The sequence below is a fragment of the Micropterus dolomieu genome, linkage group LG17 (genome assembly GCF_021292245.1).
Source record: "Micropterus dolomieu isolate WLL.071019.BEF.003 ecotype Adirondacks linkage group LG17, ASM2129224v1, whole genome shotgun sequence".
Taxonomy (NCBI): Eukaryota; Metazoa; Chordata; class Actinopteri; order Centrarchiformes; family Centrarchidae; genus Micropterus; species Micropterus dolomieu.
The window spans coordinates 30,742,709-30,767,563 of NC_060166.1; the positions used below are offsets into that span (position 1 = coordinate 30,742,709).

General features: G+C 38.3%; 2 protein-coding genes across 3 annotated transcripts in view; both read left to right on the forward strand.

The window, feature by feature from the left end:
• Positions 1-496, forward strand: part of LOC123986400 (claudin-8-like) — a 1,173-nt gene extending 677 nt beyond the window's left edge. Inside the window, exon 2 of the mRNA XM_046074639.1 lies at positions 1-496. This exon is cut by the window's left edge and continues 3 nt beyond it. Within this exon, the coding sequence (XP_045930595.1) occupies positions 1-496 (496 nt within the window).
• Positions 497-3,206: 2,710 nt separating this feature from the next.
• The window catches only part of LOC123986404 (glutamate receptor ionotropic, kainate 1), a 28,033-nt gene continuing 6,384 nt past the window's right edge, over positions 3,207-24,855 (forward strand). Inside the window, exons 1-10 of one of the 2 annotated variants that reach the window (XM_046074643.1) lie at positions 3,207-3,291; positions 10,739-10,906; positions 11,017-11,274; positions 17,255-17,436; positions 17,930-17,983; positions 18,372-18,545; positions 19,226-19,369; positions 23,488-23,595; positions 24,143-24,184; positions 24,555-24,668. In XM_046074643.1, coding sequence (XP_045930599.1) covers positions 3,207-3,291; positions 10,739-10,906; positions 11,017-11,274; positions 17,255-17,436; positions 17,930-17,983; positions 18,372-18,545; positions 19,226-19,369; positions 23,488-23,595; positions 24,143-24,184; positions 24,555-24,668 — 1,329 coding nt within the window. The remainder of the gene's footprint in view (positions 3,292-10,738; positions 10,907-11,016; positions 11,275-17,254; positions 17,437-17,929; positions 17,984-18,371; positions 18,546-19,225; positions 19,370-23,487; positions 23,596-24,142; positions 24,185-24,554; positions 24,669-24,855) is intronic. The other variant, XM_046074644.1, reaches the window with a different exon arrangement.

The following is a 24,855-nucleotide window of genomic DNA, read 5'->3' on the forward strand; positions in this document are numbered from 1 at the left end:
ATACGATGTGTACCACCCAGACAACTTGCTCATTTACAAGCCACAACCCAGAAAGCGATCTGTAATAAACTATCATCCCATCTCGAGTGTTCCTAGCCTCCAATCTACTGCCTACCAGCCATCTCTGCCGATTGGATCTATTGGACAACAACTTGCGACTGCACAGCATAACATCCCTCAAGTAATGACAAATGATGGAGCACTAAAAAACTCCATCCCGGGTCTGCCTGAAAATGCATCATTGTTATATCAGGGAGCAGGGTACCACTCCTTCATGAAGAGTTCTAGCCCAGTTGGAAGCCTATTTACATCCGGCAACTCCTTGTACATCAGCCAAAACACCACGCCATATTCACAGACTTACACCGACAATCCCACTACCTCCTACCAGTCCAGTTTTTATCCGGTTCCACACACTCCTGTTTTCATAGGATATATAGCATCACAAATTCAACCAAATTCTCACAGTGAGAGCAGTGGTTGTGTATACATATAAAGGAAAAATTAAGTTAATTTTAACTGCTGCATATTAGTGACAAGATGAAGGTAAATTATGGTAATGTTATCTCTGCTTATATTCCACAGGCTAAACAGCGTTTAACAATTTCCTACTATTAACACACTTTTTTGTGATCAAGTTGAAGATAACTGCTGATGTTGTTAGTGTAAATAAAGGCAACATCATACTGTTTTCATGAAGCCCTGGTATGGGCTTACTTTCCCAAAACAGAGGTTTATGAGAAATCATCTGTTTGGAACACCATAGCCTTGTGTTTTACATCTTTGTAACCATCTGTTCATTATATTTTGAAATGTATTGTGGTTATCAGTTTTTGTGTTTCAGTGCATTTTTTAATATCTTATCAACAAGATTTCTTAGCAACTACTCAAACAGCAGTGATACAGCGCTAAAGTTTATAATCAAATAACCTTCTTACCTATAGTTATTGGTTAATTTGCAGTTATCATTAAAAGAAAAGTTTGGGCGACTAGTGCCTAGTAATGCTTAGCAGCAGTTCACTCAGCAACTTTGGCTTTGTGGGGATGATTTATGTTTCCCTGGAAGGCAGCCATCTTCCAAAGATGTGTAGTTCAGGTCTGTTTTAGCCCTATGATGGACTGGCAACCTGTAACGTTTCCATGTAAATGGCCCATGCTTTCTGCTAGGACAGGCTATCTGTGAAATAAACAAGTAAAACACACAACAAGAAAAAATGTTAACAATGCTAAAAAAATAAAGGTTCTACCTTGTGGTAGCAGCAAATATGTTGCTTTGAAGTGTATTCTTTGTGTGACAATGGTACTGAACTCAAAATCTAATTCTGTCAAATTATATATTATTTTTATATAAGTGGGACTTCCTGGATTGATGAGATTTATTTAACTGGGTTTGAATATTTAAATAACAGCAGCAAAAACTCCATGTATTGTGAATACTGCTTGACACAAGTAAACATACTTGCAATCTCCTGACAGAGCTAATACCATGGTGGCCTGAAGCAATGATAGACACTGTCATTATTCACCACTAGATGATGCCAGAGAACATGCAACTTCATATTAAGGGAATTAATTGAAAACCAGGTTTAAACCTTTAAACTACAGGCCATAAAGGCAAACTGGCGGAGTGAGTGCATTATGTTATATTGCATTATTATATTTGCCATCTGGACGTGCAACATTAGGGGATGTTGTTATTTGATAAAAATCATAGTTTTACTAAAAATGGTTTGCTGATGTTAAAACAAGATGGCCATATTGCACAGAGACTTCAAATTGCACAGCACCTTTCGATAAAATATTCTCTCCCAGGAAACCCCAAATTGAGGATATTCTTGCTGTCAGTGTGTAAATCAAGAAGTTATATTAAGAAATGATTCTTAACTATGAGTCTCCAATTTGCTCATTCCCAGGAAATTAAATAATAGTTACATGAATCCCAAGAAACACATGAAACACCCCTGATGCTTCTCCCTTGCTTGGGGAGAAGTGGTTTGAATTTCCAGTTGCTTATCGGCTTTTGGTCCAAGCAACCAAAATAACTTTTTAACCACTACCCCGAACAATTCAAGGAAAAAAGAAAAGTGGGCTACGGTAATTTGAACACATTTTATTTTACTATGACACTGTGTCAGACAAACAGTTTGAGGTAGTTAATCTTCAAGGGAGCTTCACAGACCAGTTTGAGGATTAGATTTGCGTTTCCATCAGGACTGGAGCAAAGATTTAATCATTCCTCGGTGTACCAAAGCAAAGACGTTGTCGAGGTCGAATGTTGCCAGATTTGAAGTTAATCTTTAGGACGTATCCATGTTTGCGGATTAGGGGTTTGGCTGTGCCCTCAATTGAGCGCCTGCACGGGAGGGACACTCAGCTGTGTCAAGTCAGACAAAGACAGTGAGAATGTGACCGGAAACTAGGCAGGCTTGATTTCATAATAGCATCAAATAATGGGTAAACTGTGAGCCAGCACAAGCAGAAAGTTCATCTAAACATTGAAATAGAATATGTGCAGGACTAAATCGTACAAAAGTGTGGCTAATGAAAGATTTAATAAATATATAAATAGACACAGCACTGAGAAAAAGTTGTTTTTTCAATAACAAATAAGAAATATATAACAATATTTAATGGGGAATTATGTATAAACCCTCAAATATGAATACAACTACTGTGTGATGGTCTGTAGCAAAGTTGTGTTGGATGCTTTCTTGTGTTTGTTTAAAATAAAGGTTTTAAGGTTGAAGTACATGAACCCTGTTTGATCTTCTCTATTGCTGCCCCACAGTTGCCAATTCATCTTTTATTTTGAAAGTTGTAACCAGAAACACATTTTCTATGTGCACATGCTTGACAAGAGGAGCAGAGCGCACGGTCCTCCTCCTCAGTTGCAGCCTCCAATTCAAGTGTGCACCAGAAAAAAGATGATAACAGGGGACGTCTGGACAGTGAATATGGGGAGCAAAACCTTACTGGCACATTAAGGATTTTAGAATGGGAAGACAGGTGTCTTGATCAGTGACAGCTGCATGTGGATTGTGAGTTTTTGTTGTCACCTTTTTCTCATCAAAATGTGTGAGGCATGGATGTGGGTCCGATGGCAGTTTGTTTTCGTTAAGGATACAAGGACCAGCAAGTTATAAGCATGAATTACTAAGGGCGGAAAAACTGATATCAATGTTAAATTCGACTTTGGAGGGAGGACCATGGCAAAAAGGAAGGGACTGTTATTTCCACTGCTGTACTTTATGGCAGAGTTTTGGCTCACTTCACAGCAGGTCCTGAGAATTGGTAAGTGTTAAGATTGTCAGATTTTTTTGTTATGTCATTCCTATTAACTGTTAATGTACAGACTGCCACTATACAATCATCAGATTTCTTAATAGCCGGCATATGATAAAATAAATTGGCTTTTTGTGGCATTATTAAAATGTATGATGTCTTTAATCTCTCAACATGCCTATGGAGCATGAACTGTTGTTTCATTCCAAAAATTAACAAATAAGAATTAAATGTAACTAAAGACAGCCAGGATAACAAATGCAGAGATTATACATGTCACACAAGGATATCCATGCATAGCAATTGTGCTGCTCAGATGCTGTTGGTAAGTTAATGGTTCCAGGATAACATTTAACTCCTGGCACTATCAACCAAAACTTGCAATAGGAAGTCACAGTGTGTTCAGGTACTCATTTGTGGTACATTTGTGGTGCATTTTAGTTTGCTTGTTTTATATGTTGCTGTGTCACTTTAACACTCTTTGCTCTTATTGTATCATGCAATAATATTATCAGTATCATGTAATACCCAGCATACAGCAACATGCCTGTTTTTCAACAGCGAGCTTATATTGAGCTTCACTAGAAAAAAATAATTTTATCCTGTAGAGACTTTTCATATTGTTGTGATGTTTATACAATATCCTTAAACGTTTCACTCTTGGACTATTTTGTGTTTTTTCCACAAGGTTGGTAAAGAGGAAAGAGTGCTGGATTGTCCATGTGAAACAACTCTATTGATTTTCATCAAAATCATGTTAATCACCTTTGGTTGGCTAATGCCAGTGTCTCTCTCTCTCTCTCTCCGTTCCTCCATGTTGACAGCGCAGGTCAGCGGCAGATGAGTGATTAAGTTAGCCTACTGCTGCATCTGACAGCATGTACTGTTGGCATGATGAGGTCTTTGGCACAGAGGAATGTAAAATGTATACAGAGCTAAAGAATAAAGAGTTAACAGTCTAAATGAAACTTTATTAAATTTGGTTTCTTTTCTACCTAACAACCTCAAAAGTTATTTAGTGTTCGTGCATATGTATGCTGATGGCCAGTGACATCTGTGAATGTGGATCTGAGTCCAAAGTTGTCTTTTAAGCCTTTGAGAGTTGACAAGAACTCTGGTTTCAGCTTCACTCTGCACTTGTAATTAGACAAACCGAGCTCTTGCTCCGAAGATCCCCTGTTTGATTTCTGATGTAACTTTGTAACAATGAGCTGGTGTTTGCTAGGAAATTAATGCTGTCTGCTTCTCTCCCACTGATTATCCACTATTCCTCTCATGGGTTAGAAGATTGCGTCACTTTTTTAATTTAGACCTCAGGACTCCCTGCTTCATTCAATGCCCAGGGCGACTCGAATTTCCTCTACTTCTAAAGACTTTAACTATCAGACTTGTGGCGTTGCATAACTTTAAAGGCTAATAGGCCACCGCCACCTCCCCATTCTAACAGTCCAGATCCTGTGCTCTATATTGTTAATCTCTCTAAATCATCTATCACTCTCCAAGGCCACCTAATCTTTGTCATTCTCTTCATGACCCCCACACATTATAATCTCTCCCATATGGTGTGTGGCTTGGTTCAATTAACATTTCTCTGTCTTGGCAAGTGCAGGCATCAGATTGTGACTGGCTTCCACTCTTTTCACTGGGGTTGGTAATAATGGTAAATCTTCTCCCCCAAGCCCTTAAACAACTAGCACTAATCTTCTTTATGCAGAAAGTCTCTTCCCCAAATATGGTACTTAGGCAGTGGCAAAATCTCATCACTGGGGAGAGCAGAGAAGCACTTTATAATTCTGTTTGTTAAATTCCTGATTCGTCATGTTTTTTTGTATCGTGATATCTGATTTGTTAATTTATGATACAATGTGAAAGGTTTAATTGGCTACTGTCAGCTAAAGTCATTTGATTTAATAATCTCCCTGTGCAGTAGTTTGACATCCAGCCGTTTTATAAATTAGGTGGATTTGATACAGATTATAATCCTGATTTTTATCGGACTAAATGTTTATGTGGTGGGTCACAAGCAGCTATCCTATAAACAGAGAAACCTCAGTGCTCCACATCAAACGAAGATAGTAGACTGGTTAGGATCTCCTCATTCATTCACAGTCTGGCATGGGCCCAGGTTGGAGTGGTGCTGGTGGTGTTGTGGAGGTGGGGGAGGGGGGTCTCACTGGGAACTGGCCCAGGATGGGGAGAGGGGAGAAAGTAAAACACTACGTCATTGTGTTCCTCTGGCTTAAAAGACTTTCCTTCATGTGATAATTGCACAGTTACAAAATCACAACTTAGAATCAGGATCTAAAGATCAGTTTCTTAATGTTCTCTTAGTTTGGGTTTCTGGATTTAAAAAAGTCCACCCAGCTGCCTAAAACTGAACCCTGTTATTTTTCTTGCTCTCTATATGCTGAATGGAGGAACAGAAGCCTATAAAAAGCATAGCCTAAGGGTTTAGCAACACTTGCCTGCAGCACGAGCAGAATCTTTTGTTTTTGTGACCTCCTAGCATGCATCACCCTACAGCATTGTCTGGCCTATTAAAGATGAGATCGAAGCTCAGTGATCCTGAAAATTATATTGGAAAGTAATTAATGGTAGCCATAACAAGAATTTTAATTCCTCCTTTCTTTATAAATTGTGTTTAATCATAAAGCCCTGATAAAAACAGTGAACTCTGCAGTGTTCAAATAACAAGGAAGAAGCTTTTTTTGCAAAAGAAGCTGGTTTTAATATACAGGTATTCATAGCTCGTTTATTTTATTTCTGAGGATTGAATATGGATGATTGCATTCTTGACTTTTTACAATGTCCCATAAAGTGTCTCACTAGCCAAGCTTGTCTAATGATTTCTGCTCTAACTTTATACTATTACCTACACCTATAAGCTCAAACGTACTGAATCCCAAGTAGCTCTGACTTTCCTGTTCATTTATTTGCTCATATCCTATAGAGTCAGTGCATTGATCCATGTGTCATCTGCAAACAGAAAGTGTGAGATGCTTATTCCCTTTTTTAATCAGCATCAGTATTGAAAATGACCTCTTCCATTGCAATGTAGAAAAAGATGCACTGAGCCATGTTCCCATGACCCATTTTTGGAGTTACGCTTATATAGACCACACCGTGCTGCTACAAGCTTGTGTTCTAGCAGAATTGTTTACAGGGCGCAGTGTCATGTTGCAAAAGCTACACATAATTGATTTCTTCCTCAAAAGATATCCATTTATTTACTATACATTTTAGTCTTGTTTTATAAACATAATTTCTCAAATTACTGATCATGTTTTGCATGACCTCAATGTCAGAGTGGAGGCAAGTTAAATAAGTGAGGTTAAAAGGTTAATCATCTTAAACATTGGTTTCTTTTTTTTTTATTGTTACTGTTTATTTGAAGTAGAGCTAGAACAATAAATTGTCCAATATTAGCTTATCACAGATATATTACATATATGGCGATTAATAATAACCAGAAATTGCAGTGCAGAAATGCCAAAGATGGGTGTCAACCAGAAACAACTAACGAGTTTATATAAAATATGCCACTCAATTCTTTAATTACCTAATTCCTTATATTTATGTAAAAAAATGAATATGGGCCGATACGTTTTTTTAAAACTCAAATATTTATACAGGTATTAGCTGGGCTCCAATCTGAAACACTAATTATGTGCCTATTCGGATGCTCAGGTGTGGTGAAGGGTTTCCACCAGGCAAAGAGATGGATTTGAAATACTGTATATCCAGGTATCTTAGACAATTCCAGGATTTTAGGTTGCTCAACTTAAATAAATGACTGCCTAAAAGGCTGAGGAAATCATAAACTGCTGCTCTGGATATCATTTATGAAAATCTGTAACTATTTTTCACATCTGAAGTAGAGTGTGGTTGCTACTTCACTGCAGATGTCTGGATGTTGATGGTGGCAGAGGTTATAATAGCTGATTATTGCTGAGCTTTAGTACTCTGCGGCACAGTAGCCAAGCTAACCCTTTCCTGTTTAAATTAATAATGTGTGACATTTTTTAACCCAAATCGTTAATTTAAACAGCATCAATATTTTATATTGCTGATGTGGACTAGCGACGGCTGCTTCGACCAGATCTCTTCATACTAAACTACAGACAAACTGCCGCCACACCAAATCCCCTGGGTTGCTCTCTGGAAATCAAGAAACTCATTATACTTTAAAGAGAAATTTAAGATCTTATCACAGGTGGAAATGTGGATAGATACATGTTATTTTCTTCCTTTCACTGTGGGATATGCCTTTCCACTAAGCTTCAAATAGGAAATGAATAAGTGAACAGTGCAATAAAATAGATATATTTGTCTTTTGCTGGCAATAAAAGTTGTGTTCAAATAGATTATTTAGCACATTTCAAATATAAAACGTTATAACCAGAGTTTCATGTTGCAGTATATATTGTGGTTGCATTTTCAGTTTTTGCATCGGAATGGATGCATATTATTATGCACATGATTAGAGGTCAACTATAAAAATGTAAATCAGAATATATAAATAGCAGCAGCTATTTTTGCTTTTCGCACAAACCGGACTGACTATCTATCTAAAATGTGAGGAAAACTAAATCACTGATTGGAAAGGATGCCCCGATGTTGCAACTTGGATTATTTTGTTTGTTAAATCGTATCTAGGGTCTGTGACATTTGCTTCAGCCACTGCACTTGAAGCAAACAAACATCAAGAATGTCTGGTCAAAACTCATGTTTATTTCCCCTTTTATATTGACTATACCTCGGAGGAAAAAGTCACATCAAAGACGCTGAGATGGAATACATTGTCTTGGCAAATTTGGGAGAGGTTTATTGTATTTTGGCCTGAGAATTTCATAGTCCAGTGGATAGAATTAAGGACTTGGATTTAGAACAGGTCTTAGCAGCTGCTCACTTAGGCTTGGTAACCATAATTAGGATTGGCACTTTCAAGCATGCGTTTAGTGACCAGGGAGTCCAGACAAGGCTCTCTCAGTGTGGGGTTTGAGGCTATGCTACACCAAAGAAAAAGGTCATTCAAAATCAAGGTCTCAAGGGGAGCTTTTTAAAGGGCCTTTCTCCTTCCAAATCAATCACAATTTCACAGGCAATTCTTCAAAAGACTGTTAGAGAGTGCAATGACCTATTACCATCTGTAGCCTCAGTGTTGAAGTGAGGTCATTTGCAAACTATTGCAGCATCAAAATGGCATCTTTATGATTTGTGTTCATGGTTAATGTAACTATTGAATTTTGAAAATGGCAGAGCTTTTAAAGTACCTGTCATTAGTCTTTGCTTTGTTTGGAGGACATATCATGTGTATGTGGCAAACTTTTGTTTCACATTTGTTTTAGGATAGAGAAATTGAGTTGTATAGAGCTGGTCTTGTTTCTGTCTGCACTCATGAATGTCAATGTAGTGAGAACAAACATTTAACCTTGAATTTATTATTTCAGAAATCCTACCACTGAAAGCCCAGATGTTTTATATGATTTACATTTGAAAGGCTTGGGTGAAATCAACGTGCAGGGGCATTTTCAGCGGGGATGACACTGAATTTCACATAAGTCTGCCCGCCCTATATGCAGGTGGTGACAATCCAGTGGCAATCCAGCATTTTCTGGCCCTAATCCTTATGTTTCATGCTGTGCTTTATGTAACTGAAATGCAAAACATACGTAGGGCTCGTGCCTGGCTGGAGTAATATATAACCATATTGCCGGCCATGGCAAGCAAGACCCGTCATCATTCTGGAGTAACACGGTGGATTAAGAGTTGGTTGTTTTTAGAATGATCTTTTCAACCCCCTCCCTGTGGCCCTGGCACACACAGCCAGTTGAAAAGTGATTGTGTCAAAAAAGAATGCATCAAGAAATGGGAAATAGCCTAGTCAGACTTCAACTCCTTTAGGAGTTTTCTGTAAAGATGCAGAAAGGGCAGCAGACAATTCCAGTGTTACATGTTGCTTTAAAATATTTGTGTATATTATGTTGGTCATTCCTTCCACGATAAACGTTGATACTTTTGATTAATGTTTTTAAATTAATCTGACATTTGGTAGTCAGTAATTGATTTGTCAATTGGCAGGGAAATTATTGACAAGTTTGATAATCTATTAACTGCTAGATCTTTATTAAGCAAAAATGCAGAACAATGAAAAGTTGTTATGTTTGGATTTTGAAATATTAGTTGGAACAAAACGGTGTTTCTGGTGATATTACATTGGGCTTGTGATTTTTCAGAAATTTTAAAAACTAACTACCAATTAATTGATTATGAAAATAATTATTAGCTGCAGCCCTAAATGTAAAACACAAGAGTTTTACACTTTCAAAATACCATGTTAAACGCGGCGGTGCTCTAAAGTTACTTACAGTTATTACTGGAGTGACAGATATGAGTAAATCCCTTTTGCATGACTAATGATTATGTTTTAGTACATTAAAAATGTTTAGTCTTACAATATATAATAAGCAGTTTCTACATGAAAATATTTATCATTTAGCCTTCGAGACACAGCCACCACAGAGCTTTGCATTTTCATTGTGGTTTTTACAGGTCATACAACACTTGATTGCTGGGTTAGTACAGTATGACCAGCAGAAGATTCTGTTGTCATATCAGCAGAAAAGCACTTCAAAGAACTTCAAAGTCACAGATGCTGGTTTCATAAACATCCAGGTAGCAGAAAAGTCGGTCCAAAATAAAGAGGGCAATTAATCAGAAACATAATAATAGATAGGTCTTTCAGCATAAGTTTCTTGGCAGCCTGAGCAGAAACACTTAACTTTTAACCTCTTTACAGTATATAACATTATGTTGTGGGGCCTGACTATGTGACACTATAAATCACTAGCTGGCAAGTACACATTTAAGTATGATTTCTTTGACGGTGACGGTTATATAGAGCAGTCATTTGGAAAAGATAGGAAATAGGACTGTGTGAGGTGAATGGGTGCAGCTGTTCCACTGGAGTTCATTACAGTTAGAAAGGAGAGGAAAAAGATGCTATGATATGCTGTTAAATGTCTGCCATAATAATGTGTTAGCAGATAACTCACTAGATGTATTCGCTGTGAAGCTGGCCCATAATGAACTGAATGTGTGGCATCTCTTCCTAACCAAATCATCCCATATGCTATTGTGTCAGCTTGTGGAATTTAAGCCATGTAAATAGGGTGAAGTCAGTAAAGGTCAAGCTTTTCCCTGAATGAGATTAAATCCTGTCATCTCAGCCCGGTCCCTTAGTAGCATCATGTGGTAGAAGTACAAAGAAAATTGGGCCACATTATGCAACTGTCAGGTCATGGTAACCTTCAAACTTTAAAAAAAAAAAAAAAAAGAACAAAACGCACTGCAGTGGAGGTGAATAACTATGTTGAGTGAAGTCACTTGATCAATAACTTTCCTGCTTTTACCTCAGAGTGATCTGGCTAATCCTGTGTTTCTTCTCTTCCTCCAGGAGGCATCTTTGAGACGCTTGAGAATGAGCCCATTAGTGTTGAAGAACTGGCCTTTAAATTTGCTGTAACCAACATAAACAGGAACCGAACCTTAATGCCAAACACCACATTAACCTATGACATCCAGAGAATAAACCTGTTTGACAGTTTTGAGGCCTCAAGAAGAGGTAAGGATGATCTTATTTTAGTCGGAAAGCTTTTCATTAGAAGAGATAGTGTCTCTCTTGTTGGTCATTTGCTATTTTCATTTTCTCCACATACTTTTTCCTTACTTCAGCCTGTGACCAGTTGGCTTTGGGTGTTGGGGCCGTATTTGGTCCCTCTCACAGCTCATCAGTCAGTGCGGTCCAGTCTATTTGTAACGCCCTGGAAGTCCCTCACATCCAGACGCGCTGGAAACACCCCTCAGTGGACAACAAAGACAGTTTCTACATTAACCTCTATCCTGAATACACCTCCATAAGCCGAGCTGTGCTGGACATAGTGCAGCACTACAAGTGGAAGACGGTCACTGTTGTCTATGAGGATGCAACTGGTAAGTCAAGATGAGATTTGATGACAGGAGACATATGGTGTTAATCCCAGGGGGAAAATCAGTTATCAGAACAGCAGTATAGCAGCATATGTCAACAGTGATTAAAACACAGCAGGAAGCACACAAACTTAGGTGTTATGTCACATATGGTTACAAACCTTATAGCCGTATGAGTGCATTTACAAAATGTAGGAAATGGTTGTATTTGTGCCTGTGTGGATAATGTACATATTTGTGTGATACAGTGTAATCTGAACACTATACTTGAATGTACTGTTAAAGTGTTTGCTGGTGGTAGGCAAGAAGGACTTCCATTTTTTTTCAAGTTAAGTGCTGAGAAGTGATATAGAATGGTTGCAGTATATAGTTTGTTGGACACTGAGGAATCTGATTTGAACAATTAAATGGGATTAGGTTATGATAACAAGGTGCCCCAGTTTAACCAATCAGCTTTTCAGAAGGAACAATGATGGGCTACCCCAATATGAGACAACCTGAGGCTGTGTTTTTCTTAAAAGGTAGAACGTGTAAGATATGGTCAGAATTCGCCTTTGTACAAAATTTCTTTTTTTAGTACATCCGAAGCTGCTATTCAGGTTTTCAAATGAAGTTTCAAATGTCTGTCATCACATTTATGACATCATTACCCCCCAAAAATGTAAAATCTTATATTTGAATAAAGTGATTCATCATATTAAATTTGTTAGTCTTTTTTTCAGGCAGATTAAGTAGGATTTGTTGGTTGCTGATTCAAAGTTGGCCCCATGCAGAGAGAGTGCGAGAGCGAGAGCGACAGAGACAGAGAAAGCAGTGCTGAGCCAGCTAGAGTGAATGAGGAGAGGGAGCGGCGTTAGAGAGAACAAAGCAGTGAATCAGAGAAATAAAAAGCAATTTTGTAATTTTCTCATTGTTTTATGGCAGTTATATTCTAAACCACAAATAAACAAGGGCACCCCTCTACACAAACCCTGCGGGAAGGATTCACGCTCACGCTCAAGGATTTTGAGTGGATTTTGAGTACATGCAGCCGAAGCCACCATTTATCCTGTCTGCTGTGCATGCATGTCTGGGTGTAGCTCGGCCCCCGCCCTCAGTCAAACACATACACAAACCTGACAGAGAGCAGAGGAGAGACGGAGACAGCAACGTTACCTAGTTGCTATGTATCCCAACTTCAAACCCTGTGAGCTGCAGAAGTAATAGGCTACACAGCATTCGAATGTTGATTTTGAACTTGAACAACGCAGCTTCGAACTATTCGGTAAAGCCCTAGCCAGAATTTTTGTTTAACCTTCAAAAAGTGAACTAACATGATGAACAGAATGTGAAGAAGTAACAGTTCTGACGTCATGTCAAAGACATGTATTGTGTTGTAGAGAGATCTACTTAAGTTAGTATGCCAACCCGCTAGCCCCAGCCCGTCCTGTCTTGTACTTGTACCTCAAGATGCGATAGTGACCCTGCATTCATATTGTGTTGGAGAAATAGCATAGCATTAACCCTTATTACAATTCAGGTAACGCAATATTTTAGTGGTTTTAGAGAATGTAGCCTAATGGCGCAGCAACAAATCCAGGACAAAATCTTGAAGTTTCAAACTGTTTCAGCATGCTTGGGTGGTAAAATCACATACAAAACATCTCATCACTCAGATGCTATAAAGAAATGTCCAAGTTGTTTCCACATTACGACTTACATCTCATGAACACACCGAAGTCGGAAGAATGACTTCCCAATTCTGAATGCAGACTGACTCACTGTAGCGTCCAGTCAGTTGTCAGTCCACAAAAGAGGACGACAAAATAGAGTTGCTGCACGAGCTGCTCTCCCTCTCCCTTGTGCTCCTCAACCTCTCGTTCCTCATTACCGCTACTTTTTTGTCTCTGACTGGGCAGACTGGGTGTGAAATCATTGTCTGGGGATACACAGAAGGCCGCAAAGAACCCATAAGCACTGCCTGACCAATGCCTTTCAGTGCTCATGTTAACCAATTGTGCTGTTCAGACAGAGAAAACAAAAGAGGTGCTCTAAAATTTTTCTCATGCTTTAGTTGGCAGCTTGATGGTCTTGGACTCCCATGTGGTGTTTGCATTGTAAAGCTCATAGGTAACAAATATTTGTTTTGATGTTGACGTTGATTAACGCTGTGAGGAAATTAAAATTAGTTAACATAATATGGATAACACTATGGATTTACTGCGTGTATTGTTAAAATGCTTTACTGTGTTTTACTGTGTGCTGAAATAGTTGATTAATAATATAATCAATCAACAGAAAATTAATAGACAACTATTTTGATAACTGATGAATTGCTATTATTCAAGAAAAAATGCCAAACATTTCTCTGTTTTCAGTTTTTCAAATGTAAGGACTTTCTGCTTAGCATTGTTTAAAATCATTGTAAAGTGAATGTGTTTGAGTTTTGGACTGTTGGTTAGACAAAACAAGCACTTTGAAAATGATAGACTGAGCTCTGGGATTTTTTTTAATATTCTCAAACATTGTATTAACAAAATGATGAATAGATTCATCGTAAAAAAAAAAAAAACAACAACAACAAAAAACCCCACAATTGGTCGCATTGCAGTTCCTTTACACCATAAATTATAGTGCTCTCTATAGATCATAGTAATTTATCACAATGCCAGAGATTTATACAGTATATCAACACTGTAAACAACACTGTAGTCACACCATAGGCCAACATCAAACTCTTGTGTTGCTTTTCAATGACTGCTGCAGCCTATCACAATACCTTGAACAACTTTTTCACTGAAACCAAACAGACTGCCACACCAAACATCACACCAGCCACTGATCATAGTAACTGCATTTTATGAAAGTCACAAAGTGATCGTGGTTCTTTGAAAATGTGTTTATAATCATCTCAAACTGCGCAACAAGGCCTGAGCTGCATAATTATCCAGTCTTCAAACTGTAGCACACAATAGTGCTGCAATGGGATGTGTGTCTTACCTTTGGAAGAACTTCTACTTTGATAGTGTGTTTGCAAACTCACATTTCAGGTCTTCGCAGCAGGTCAGATTCCACAGCCAGCAGTCACAGCAGCACCTGCTTTGATGTTCTGATGGTGTTCGCTATCCGGTTATACAGGCCGCTAGTGATTAACTGAGGAATATAAATATACAGGCGGAGGAGTAATATTCTCTGGCAGTCTGGTTGTTCGTGAGGCGGTAATGCAAAAGGTCATTTTGACAGAGAAGAATCCGATGGAATAGTGACCCTGCTGTGGAAAATTATTTTAACTGTAGTGTTAAAACCCCCGCCATTGCTTTCTGCGTGACAGAGGCTGGCACAAGTTCCTCATGCACTAGCTTTGAGCCAATTTAATGTTAGCTAGCTTTTTACTTGTGACCCTGTAATATGTTATAGGCCTAGATGTTTAGCTCGAAAAACAGTGTACTCCACACCGGATGACTTGCCAAAGCAGAAGTACCTTTCCGTATGCTCTATGACGCATCGCTTCAACACAACAAAAGCACGTGCCAACCACGCCTGCTTGAACGCGACGTCAATATGCCAGCAGAAGTTAAAGTGCGCATCTACAAGTTAGGTTCAACGTTTTATTTTGAAAGTCTTTGTCGGAAGTTATGTATCGTGTTCGCAATGATGTTGCTTCACGAATTTCGTTGGAGTTGCAGTTTCTCGCTGTTACCACTGGAGGGCAGTAAACAATCCAGATTTTTTTTTATCACAAAAATATGTAAGATAAAACGTTTCGATCTTCAGAAACTAGAGGTAGGAATATGATACAGATAGATATAAACAAGCTATAGAAATAGCAAATCAATCAAGTTAAAAAGCTTAAAAAAACAATGTTACCCTCGATCAGTGGACATAAATGAAAGATATACGTGTATACTTGTCACAACTATAGACTGTGGTCAGAACTAACAGTAAGTAAAGGGTTTATCTGAAAAAAACCCAGTAACATTAATTAATTCAATAGGTTCAGCAGTTTGGACTATTAGGCTATACAATTTCTATATTGATATTGTTTGGATATGCTGATGCATTTTAGTTAGTGATATAAAGTTCACCTCTGTGGATATAACATTTTACCAAGATAACATTCTTGATTAAATTGCCTACAATAAGGTCTACCCTTATTTATACTAGCAAGGTGGTGATGGGGATTTAGCTGGATGTATTTAGAAATTAATGTTTGTTGCCCTCCAGTGGGCACCAATTTGTCAAGTTAGCATACATGTAAAGAGGACAGTCTATGCTAGCACTTCCTGAACACTGAATGCTGAAGCTCAGAAACAAACAAAAATGTTCTTTAAACTTTCTCTAGTGGTGACATGACTACAACTTCACATTCTTCAATGGAGCTTAATATGTTCAGTTTAGAGTTACAGTACAGTAACAAACAATAGGTAAAATGCAAGGGGTTCGTGGAATTTTTAATAAAAAATAAATACATAAATTAAAGGTTCAGCAGTTCAGACAACTATTACAATATTTAACAGTTTTCGGGCTTGAATGCTGGATGTTAATGTTTTCACGTTAATGTTTGATGATGCCTTGATGCTAGGCAGAGATGTCTTTAAAATCGCGCGTTCATTGCCCTCTAGAGGCCACAGTTGAGAACTGCAAAACTGATATAGTCAAATGGCGTCAATGTAGACTCAAACGCATGCTGCCACTTCCTGTAACCGCTATATACAGTGACAAAACCAAAGCACTAAAAATGAACTTACGAAGTTATTATTATTATTTTATTATTATTATGCTAGTTGTTATGGTTAGAAATTTAAGAAAAACAAACCCTTCAAAGGATAGGTGAACTTGATAGCAACTGTCCAGTTAAAGTTAGCTTCTCATCAAGGGCTTGTTTTATCAAAAACAAAACAGTTTCTGTCAATATTCTCAGCAAAATGGTTGTGAACTGCCATACTGGATACATTTAAGCACCTCTACACAAATGGTGATACTACAACAATATGAATGAGTACGCCAATAATCAAGCACAAAAGGGCCTAACAAAATGAAATAACTGTGCCAATACCATTTGGCAGAGGAGAAGAAAAAGTAATGGCAGAACAAGTGGGATGAAGACAGAAACTGAAGGAGTCATCACAAAATACAAAAAGCAGTCATAGCAAAGTCCTTTAAAGAAAGGATCAGATAAGAGGAAATCATCGCAGCAAGACTTAGATTAGCCCACACAGGGTTAAATGGCACTGTGTGCTGGGGAAAAAGGAACAGTGATAAGATTTACACAAACACACATATGCTTTAATTACTTGTTCAATGAAATGTATGGGGTTGATTGTTCTTATGTAGTTTGTATGATGCTTTGGCAATATTGTTGTTACACATTCATGTCAATAAAGCTAATTTGAATTGAATTGAAAATTGATAAGTGTGCAAACTGTGGAGTTAAAGAAAAAGGCAGGACAGGAAAGAATTGGAATACTGGTTGGAATACTGGGACCAGAATGAGTAGGAGTGGTCATGCTGGTACTTTTTTCCTAGGACTAGGACATAAGAATAAACCAATTAAACTGAGAGACGAAGAAGTAGTATTGGTATGCTAACAAAATAATCTAGATTGTATGTGCTGAATTGTATCTAATCCTGCTGAATTTACATTTATTAAAGCGACTTGCTCCTCTTATATGATCTGAAAGCAGTGGATGTTGTGGATTGTTGGATGGGTTTTGCTGTTTTGTCGTCTCATAGGCCTACTCAGTTTTTTTAAAGTCTTTAGAAAAGCCACGTAAACTTTGTAACAGATAAATTATATACTGAGACTGAATTTGAAAATTCTATACAATGAAACCAAAAGACTCAAACACAATCAAAACTAATTGTTTTAATTACACAATCTGTCTTAGACTACACCATAAATAACCCTTTTATTTAGAATACTGCAGTTAAATGCCTACAGAGGGTTTGTTGTAAATATGTGATTGTTGAGGCTAATGATGGTCTTCTTGTCTTTTATTTTAAGGACTGATTCGTTTGCAAGAGTTAATCAAAGCTCCATCCAGATACAGCATTAAAATCAAGATCCGCCAGCTGCCAACAGGAAGTAAAGATGCCCGTCCTCTGTTAAAAGAGATGAAAAAGGGAAAGGAATTCTATGTCATCTTTGATTGCTCTTGCCAAACATCAGCTGATGTTCTCAAGCAGGTGAATAACACAAACATCTACCAGCGTGCAGTCTGCACTGAGGTCATTGTCCTCAGGGCTTAGTTCGTAATTTGACACCTAAAATGCAATGTTCTCTCAAAAATCCAATTTGAATTTTTGAGTGGAAAATAGTCTCTGGGTTATTTATTTATTTGTTTTTGGTGATTCTATCCCCTTCAGAAATCCAATGTTCATTTCCAAATACAAGCAGAGCCTATTTCTGAGCCAGACATACACACAGATTAACTGGAAACACTACGCTAACACGAGCAAATTGTGACAGATACTTGTTAATGCAAACCATGCAAACAATACAACATGAAGCAATTCATAAAATGGATGGAATGTTTAATTTGAGGCCCTGGGTATTGGTATGGTTGGACGGTGTTAGGGAAACAAAAGATTATTTATGCTGGCTGGAGCAAAACTCTAGTGTGAATGTATTCTCGGCAGGAAAAATGTGAACCACTCCTTCATCTCTCATCCTGTTTAGATCTTGTCCATGGGGATGATGACTGAATATTACCACTTCTTCTTCACCACCCTGGTAAGAAAATTGTTATCAAAGGTTTCACTTTGAAACTGAATTGAAAAACCTGATGGATATGTATGTAGGTGACACGCCACATAATTACACACTGCCATTGCCTTAATTAAATGTCCTTTATCCTACGCAAGCTCAAATGTGTGTGTTCACCTAGAGATTCTGTTATGCAAAGATTATGCAGATGAACTCAAACATCTGTGGTTTGTTTTATAATAAGATTGCTGGATGTTTTCAGTGCCCTTGGCATAATTCCATGGTATTATACTGTATATTGTTCCACTGTTTTAATCAAGTGTCCTTTACCCTTACTGAGTAAGTCACATCTACTTTTGGGTACTTTTAAGCAGAATCACTTTCATTCTGCACTGATGATGTTGTATATCTACAGGACCTGTTCGCCCTCGACCTTGAGCCATACCGCTACAGTGGGGTCAACATGACGGGGTTCAGACTACTCAACACAGACAACCCTCAGGTGGCCTCGGTGGTGGAGAGGTGGGCCATGGAGCGTCTGCAGGCTCCCTCCAAAGCAGAGACTGGAATGATGGAGGGGATGATGACAGTGAGTTTACTGTTACCTTCCTCCCTTCATTCATGTTAAATGTCTACCAAGTCCAAGGGCTCTGTTTCTCAGTGGGGACACCCATGTTTACAATGTCCTCTCCGATGAGACAATTTCATTCGTCATTAAAGCTTCCCAGTTCTTTACATTTTGAAAGGGTAAAGAAACAAACATCATTTACAAAACATCTCACAAACAAAGGGAAATAAGTTAAATTGAACTCGTTTTATTCACATTTTGCTAACTTAGCATGTGAAACTTGCAATATAGTATCAACGAAGGCCATTCTAAAAATCCAGAGATAATCACTGAGAGATCATATGTAAATGTATCAACACCTGGCCTATTTTGGGAAGCTGCACATGACCTTTACAAAGAATCAATCGGAGCCCCTCATCACCCACACTTGAGTCAGAATACAGCAATCCACCTTACTGCTGTCTGATTGTGTGTACAATCAGGAAGGTACTTTGAATAAAATTGCTCACCAAATTGTGGACACTGTGTCTGGTTGTGGTTGCCTGTTTGATTGCTCTGCATGTAGTTTGTATAACTAGTGCGGCGTTTTTTGAGAAACCTTCTTTGCTGTGCATGTATTTCCACAGTCCTGATGTGATAAGTGCATGATGGGATTTGTGATCCCCCACTGATGGATGATGACAGCCGTGTTTCTCTTTCAGACTGAAGCAGCTCTGATGTACGACGCTGTCTACATGGTGGCTGCTGCCTCGCAACGCGCCTCCCAGATCACTGTCAGCTCCCTTCAGTGCCACCGACACAAACCCTGGCGCTTTGGATCACGCTTCATGAACATGCTCAAAGACGTGAGTTTGGTTTATGAATGTGTGACCCCCGCCCCTCTTCCTCTATCCATCTCTCCGTTTCACAGCCTGCTACCTCCATCTCATTTCCTTGGGTGCAGGAGCAGAAACAATAGAGTTAGGAGATCAGATGTGATGAACGACGTGTGTGACAATTGTATTATTATATTGGTGGGTTGTCAAATGGATACTGATGAGAGTTGCACATTGAGAGCCGCAGTTTTTTATATGAATGTTTAATGCAAACAGGATGAGATAATAAAGATTAAGAAGGTCTCAGAGAATTACCTAGACTTAAATACTCATTACATTTGTTAAAAAATTCAGTTTTGGGGTCAGGTTTGAAGGATGTAATGGTAAGTATCTTGTAGTATAGATCATAAAAATTAAAGAAGTATTAAGTTCTGCATTAACTATTGATCTGACAGCAAACGGAACAGGAACACAATGAGAAAGAAGCACAATTAAAAAGCAGACACTTACAGTTTGAAGAAAAATGCAGCCGTCCTGTGCAAATGATCCCAGTTTACCTGTGGAAGCCGACTTTCTCAACTCTGTTATGATATATTCGTTTGAATTAATTAAGCTCTCTTGTTATATTGCACTCCCCACTTAGATGTTCATTTGACAAACGAGCTTTTCAATTGCGTGTGGGGACAGATTATTGAAGGACACAGGCAATGCCAAACAGCCCAGAGTAAATTAACTCTTCAGCTGTACAGCCTCAGCAGAAATTGTCAGTAATTACTGTCAGTAATGTTTTTTGACAGTACATTAATTTAAAAATACTTACCATATTGTTTTTGTGTTAGCCATCATTGTTAAGGCTCAGCAAAGCACAATAGGCAATCAGGCAGGAACTGAGAGAAAATGGCCAGTATATCTGCTGAGGAGGCCGATTAGGAGAATGAGAGGCAGGCGTATGGGAAGGTGGAACTTGGGTGACTGGGGAAAGGTGGGAAGAGCTGAGGACAGCTGCTGGAGGGTAAAAGAAGAGCAGGATCTGAAATGACACGAGAGGTTAGTGGCAAGGAAACAGGCAAAATATTGAAACTGATATAAGGAACTTTTTGACAATTTGTGTCCATTTATTTTATCACTTGTGAGACATGAAACTTTCTGAAGTCTGTCACAGTGAACATCTTGTCTATCCTTGTTCTTTTCAGTTATCATTGCGTGGTAATGCTGAGACGTGTTGATTCTGCCAAAGCTTGACAATTTAAGCTTCATTAAATGTAAATGTATGTGTTTCTTTTACAATGGTTAACAGTCAGGTATGACTGATTACCAGACAATAATTATAGCTTTGACAGTTCAGACACAATGTTCACTATGGTGAATCACTTATAGTAAGTTGAAGTCTCTGCAAGGTGAATTTGACATTGTACAGAAACAAGTGACTGCCTTGGTGGTGGACAATAAAAAAAAAAAAAGACACTTTGGTACACTTTTGAAAATTGTCAGCAGTAGCATGTTATACCAAGTCAAGTCAAGTTACTTTAAATTGGTTATAACATGCAAAATAGTTATATACAGTAATTCATTCAGTAATATTTAGTTTTTTAACTGTTATCTGAAGTGCCCTTGAGCAAGACATTGGATAAAGGGGCGCTGCACAGCCCGCTCTCATGGGGGAGGGAAGGCAAAAAGACAACTTCCCCTGCAGGAATCAACACTGCATTACATCTTTAATACTAAAAGTTAAGTTTTCCAGACAAGGTTTCATTAGGAACTCACAGCTCAAGAATATTAACTTCAGCTTGGTGCACTTGGGGTCTGTTTTCCTAAATTTACCAATGCACATACAGAGCATGTTTGTCCGCGAGGCTAGTGTATAGAACCCTGAGGGAGGATTGGGAAAGGCAATTGAGTTTTTCTCACTATGATGCTGATGGTTTGTCCAGTATGTTCATAGATGTTCAGTGGTGTGTGTAAATCTCATTCTTATCCGTTTTAACATCTGGAATCTCCAATCTGAAGAGATCCATGCCATCACTGCATTTACAGTAATGTCACCAACACATGGTTGAGACAGACACTTCTGATTGGTGAGGATTTATAAAGAGACTTAATGACAGACATAAATCTGGACTTAGGGGTCAAGTAGGTCTCTCTCAGATGTGTGTGATAAGTCTGTGTGTAGCGGTCTAATCAAAGAGCAACTTCACCAAATGATACCCTGTAACCTTCTATAGATGCCTAAGATCTCATCAAAAACTTCACAAAGGGGATAACATTCCTCGTGAAGTCATTTTGTCATGTCATGTTTAATAGTGACTCTTAGGTTTGTGTGTCCACGTTGCAACATACCACAGCTCAGCATGTGCTCAGGATACCCAGGATTTGTTTTTGTTCCAGTAGATTGAATAGAGTTATTTTCAATTACAAACTGACTGATGTAAGTTTCTGTTTAAAGGCTGAAAGAACAAGATGATGAAAAACAAAGGCTCATTGTTGTTGGACAACATATATATATATATATATATATATATACACATACACACACACACACACACACACACACACACACACACACACACACACATATATACACACATGTATATATATACATACATATGTCCCAGCCTTTCTTTGTGGAGTTTGCATGTTCCCCCGTGTCTGCGTGGGTTCTCTCCAGGTGCTCCGGCTTCCTCCCACCTTCCAAAGACATGATGGTGACCCTAAATTGTCCTTAGGTATGAGTTTGACTGGTTGTTTGTCTATGTATGGCCCTGTGATGGATTGGCGACCTGTCCAGGGTGTACCCCGCCTTTCCCCAGCTGGGATTGGCTCCCGCGACCCTTTGGTTGACTATGGATATATATATATATATATATATACATACACACATTTTTATTAGATCATATTACAATCAATAACTGCAGTGAGGGACAATGCATACTAAGCCCCAATTAAACCTTTCCCTCTTACCTCAGAATCATTCATTCAGAGAGCTTTAGTTTGATTTGTGGTGGTTTGGAGCTTTTGTCAGTACCATGCGCTCAGTGACATTTGGTTTGTGTCACTCCAAGTGCCCCAACACGTCCTTTAACAATAAACAAGTCACACTGCTCTTCTCACATGTAACGGTTTTATTTCCCAAATGTATTCTCGCTTCTGTTCATTGGAACAACTTAACAGCTATGTCCCTTTCCAAACATAATAACAGTTTATTACTGTTACGCTTACTCACAATAATCTTGAGGCATCCACAGGCTTTGTCGTGATCACTTTCACTGAGACCTACTTTAAGAACATCAACCAACTGTCTTATGTTTGTGCAAAAGGAATAAACTGTTTACAATAAGTTGTATATGTTATTATAAGTAACCCAGTTTCTCAGTGATAATATGTAAATGAGGGAGCAGCAGCATACTTTTGTTTCCACAGTTGAAGCCTTTTCATAAATGTGTAATTAGATTATTTTTCATTTAAATGTAATGCAACAGTCTCAAATATGAATGTGGCTACAGTTTAAGTCCTCGATCTACCTTCTCCACATGTTTCTAAGAAGGCTTGATATATGACGACTTTGTGTTTTGGGGTGCTCCTTTAATTATATTTTCAGCACAATTTGATGTGCAGCCAGGAATCATGAAATCATGAAATGCCATGGGCTGAACATTGGCAAATTTGTGTATTGATTTGTAGATATGCCATCATCCCATAAAGAAACTGGCTTCTCGGCTTCCTCTGTCAGTCCAGAATTGAGATGCTGCTCATTTCTCTAAGCCCTCTGTAATAGAGATTTAACCTGACTGTTATTCAGCTGAGCTCACTTCATTATCAACTGCATTCAAATATCTCTGATCTCTGCTGCCCACCCCCATTCTCCTCTCACAGAGAGCCATGCCTGCCTGCTCTATTTACATCACCGTCCACCATGTTACATACTCAGAGATACTTAATATTTCCATTGAGGATCCTGCCAATGCAAAAATGTCCATTAAGATGCAGTTAGCCTTTGTCAGTGTCCTTTGCTTAATGTAGCACTCATCAATTATTCATTTTTAAGAATTGTTTTTCATTGGCCAGGCTGCTGCTAGATTTTGCATTTATTTATATGACAATAAAAACAGAAGGATTCATATGTTTTGTTTTCTGCCCTCTCTTTGCCACAGGCACAATGGAATGGCTTGACGGGACAAATAATTATAAACAAGACAGATGGCCTGCGGAAAGAATTTGATTTAGATGTCATCAGCCTAAAGGAGGATGGCTTGGAGAAGGTGAACTATCTGACCCGTGTCTATACTGTCAGTACAGGCTTTTATTGTAGACATACACCCAGAGCTTAACAGACATATAGACAAACAGGGCCACCGCTATTCACTTGTAACCCCATTTTTTTCCTAAAGTTGCAGAAATATTCCTTGTCTGTAAAACAATATACAGTATCTTGAAATCTTATGTCCTAATAATGCCTATTACTGCTTTGACACATAGCTCTTACAAATAGTAGCTGTCATTTTAAGCTCAAAAACTTTGTGGATGTTGCTTTAATCACATTGACATTGCTGCTCTGACTTTTGTCACTAGCAGGTCTGTTATCTGCTAATAACAAATATCTCCACTACAAAGAAATTCAACTGAAGTTAAGACAGTTGGAAGTAAATGTTGAAATTAAAATGAAATAAGAGTTGTAACCATAGGAGTTATTGTTTTCCACATTTCTCTTTAAGCCAATTCACTACCATTGTTTATTGTTTTGTTTTTTGTTTTCTTAAAGCTCAGGGCTCTGTAATTAAAATGCTTTCTCTTTATTATTTCTGCAAGACAATCGCGGGCAACAGTCGCCTGAATAAAGTGTGGAAAAAGGTCTGTACTTTAGCTGCCCTGGCGGACTAAAGGAATATTGACACTGTTTATTAATTTACTCTACCCGCTGCCCTGTGTGATGTCTCCCCCTTTTTCTAAAAAAATAATAGTTTTAGGCATTGGTGGGAAGAAATGTTAAACACTTCTGTACCGGACATTTCAAGTTTAATAAGATATAATATTTTATGTCCTGTTCCTTTTTCCCTCCCTCACGATCTCATCTCTGTTTGTTCTTCCATTGAAATTTTTCATCCTAGTACTGTTTTCTTTTTCCTTCTTTGCATTCATTACCTTGATCATGTGAAGGTGACTCAGGCAACTATGCATCTTTGAAGTCAGTGTGGTTATTTGGATGTTTTATTCTTTACAGATTGGCGTGTGGAACTCCCAAACAGGCCTTAATTTAACAGAAAAAAATAGGGACTTATCCACCAATGTGACCGACTCAATGGCTAACAGGACCCTCATTGTGACAACTATTCTGGTATGAAAGATCATTATCATAATCATAAAAGACAGGCAACATTTGATCAAGAATGTCTTGATAAATCTAATGAAGTCTACACTGTGCCTTGTTCCAGGAAAATCCTTATGTCATGTATAAGAAATCTGATAAGCCGCTGTATGGAAATGATCGCTTTGAGGGCTACTGCCTGGACCTGCTCAAAGAG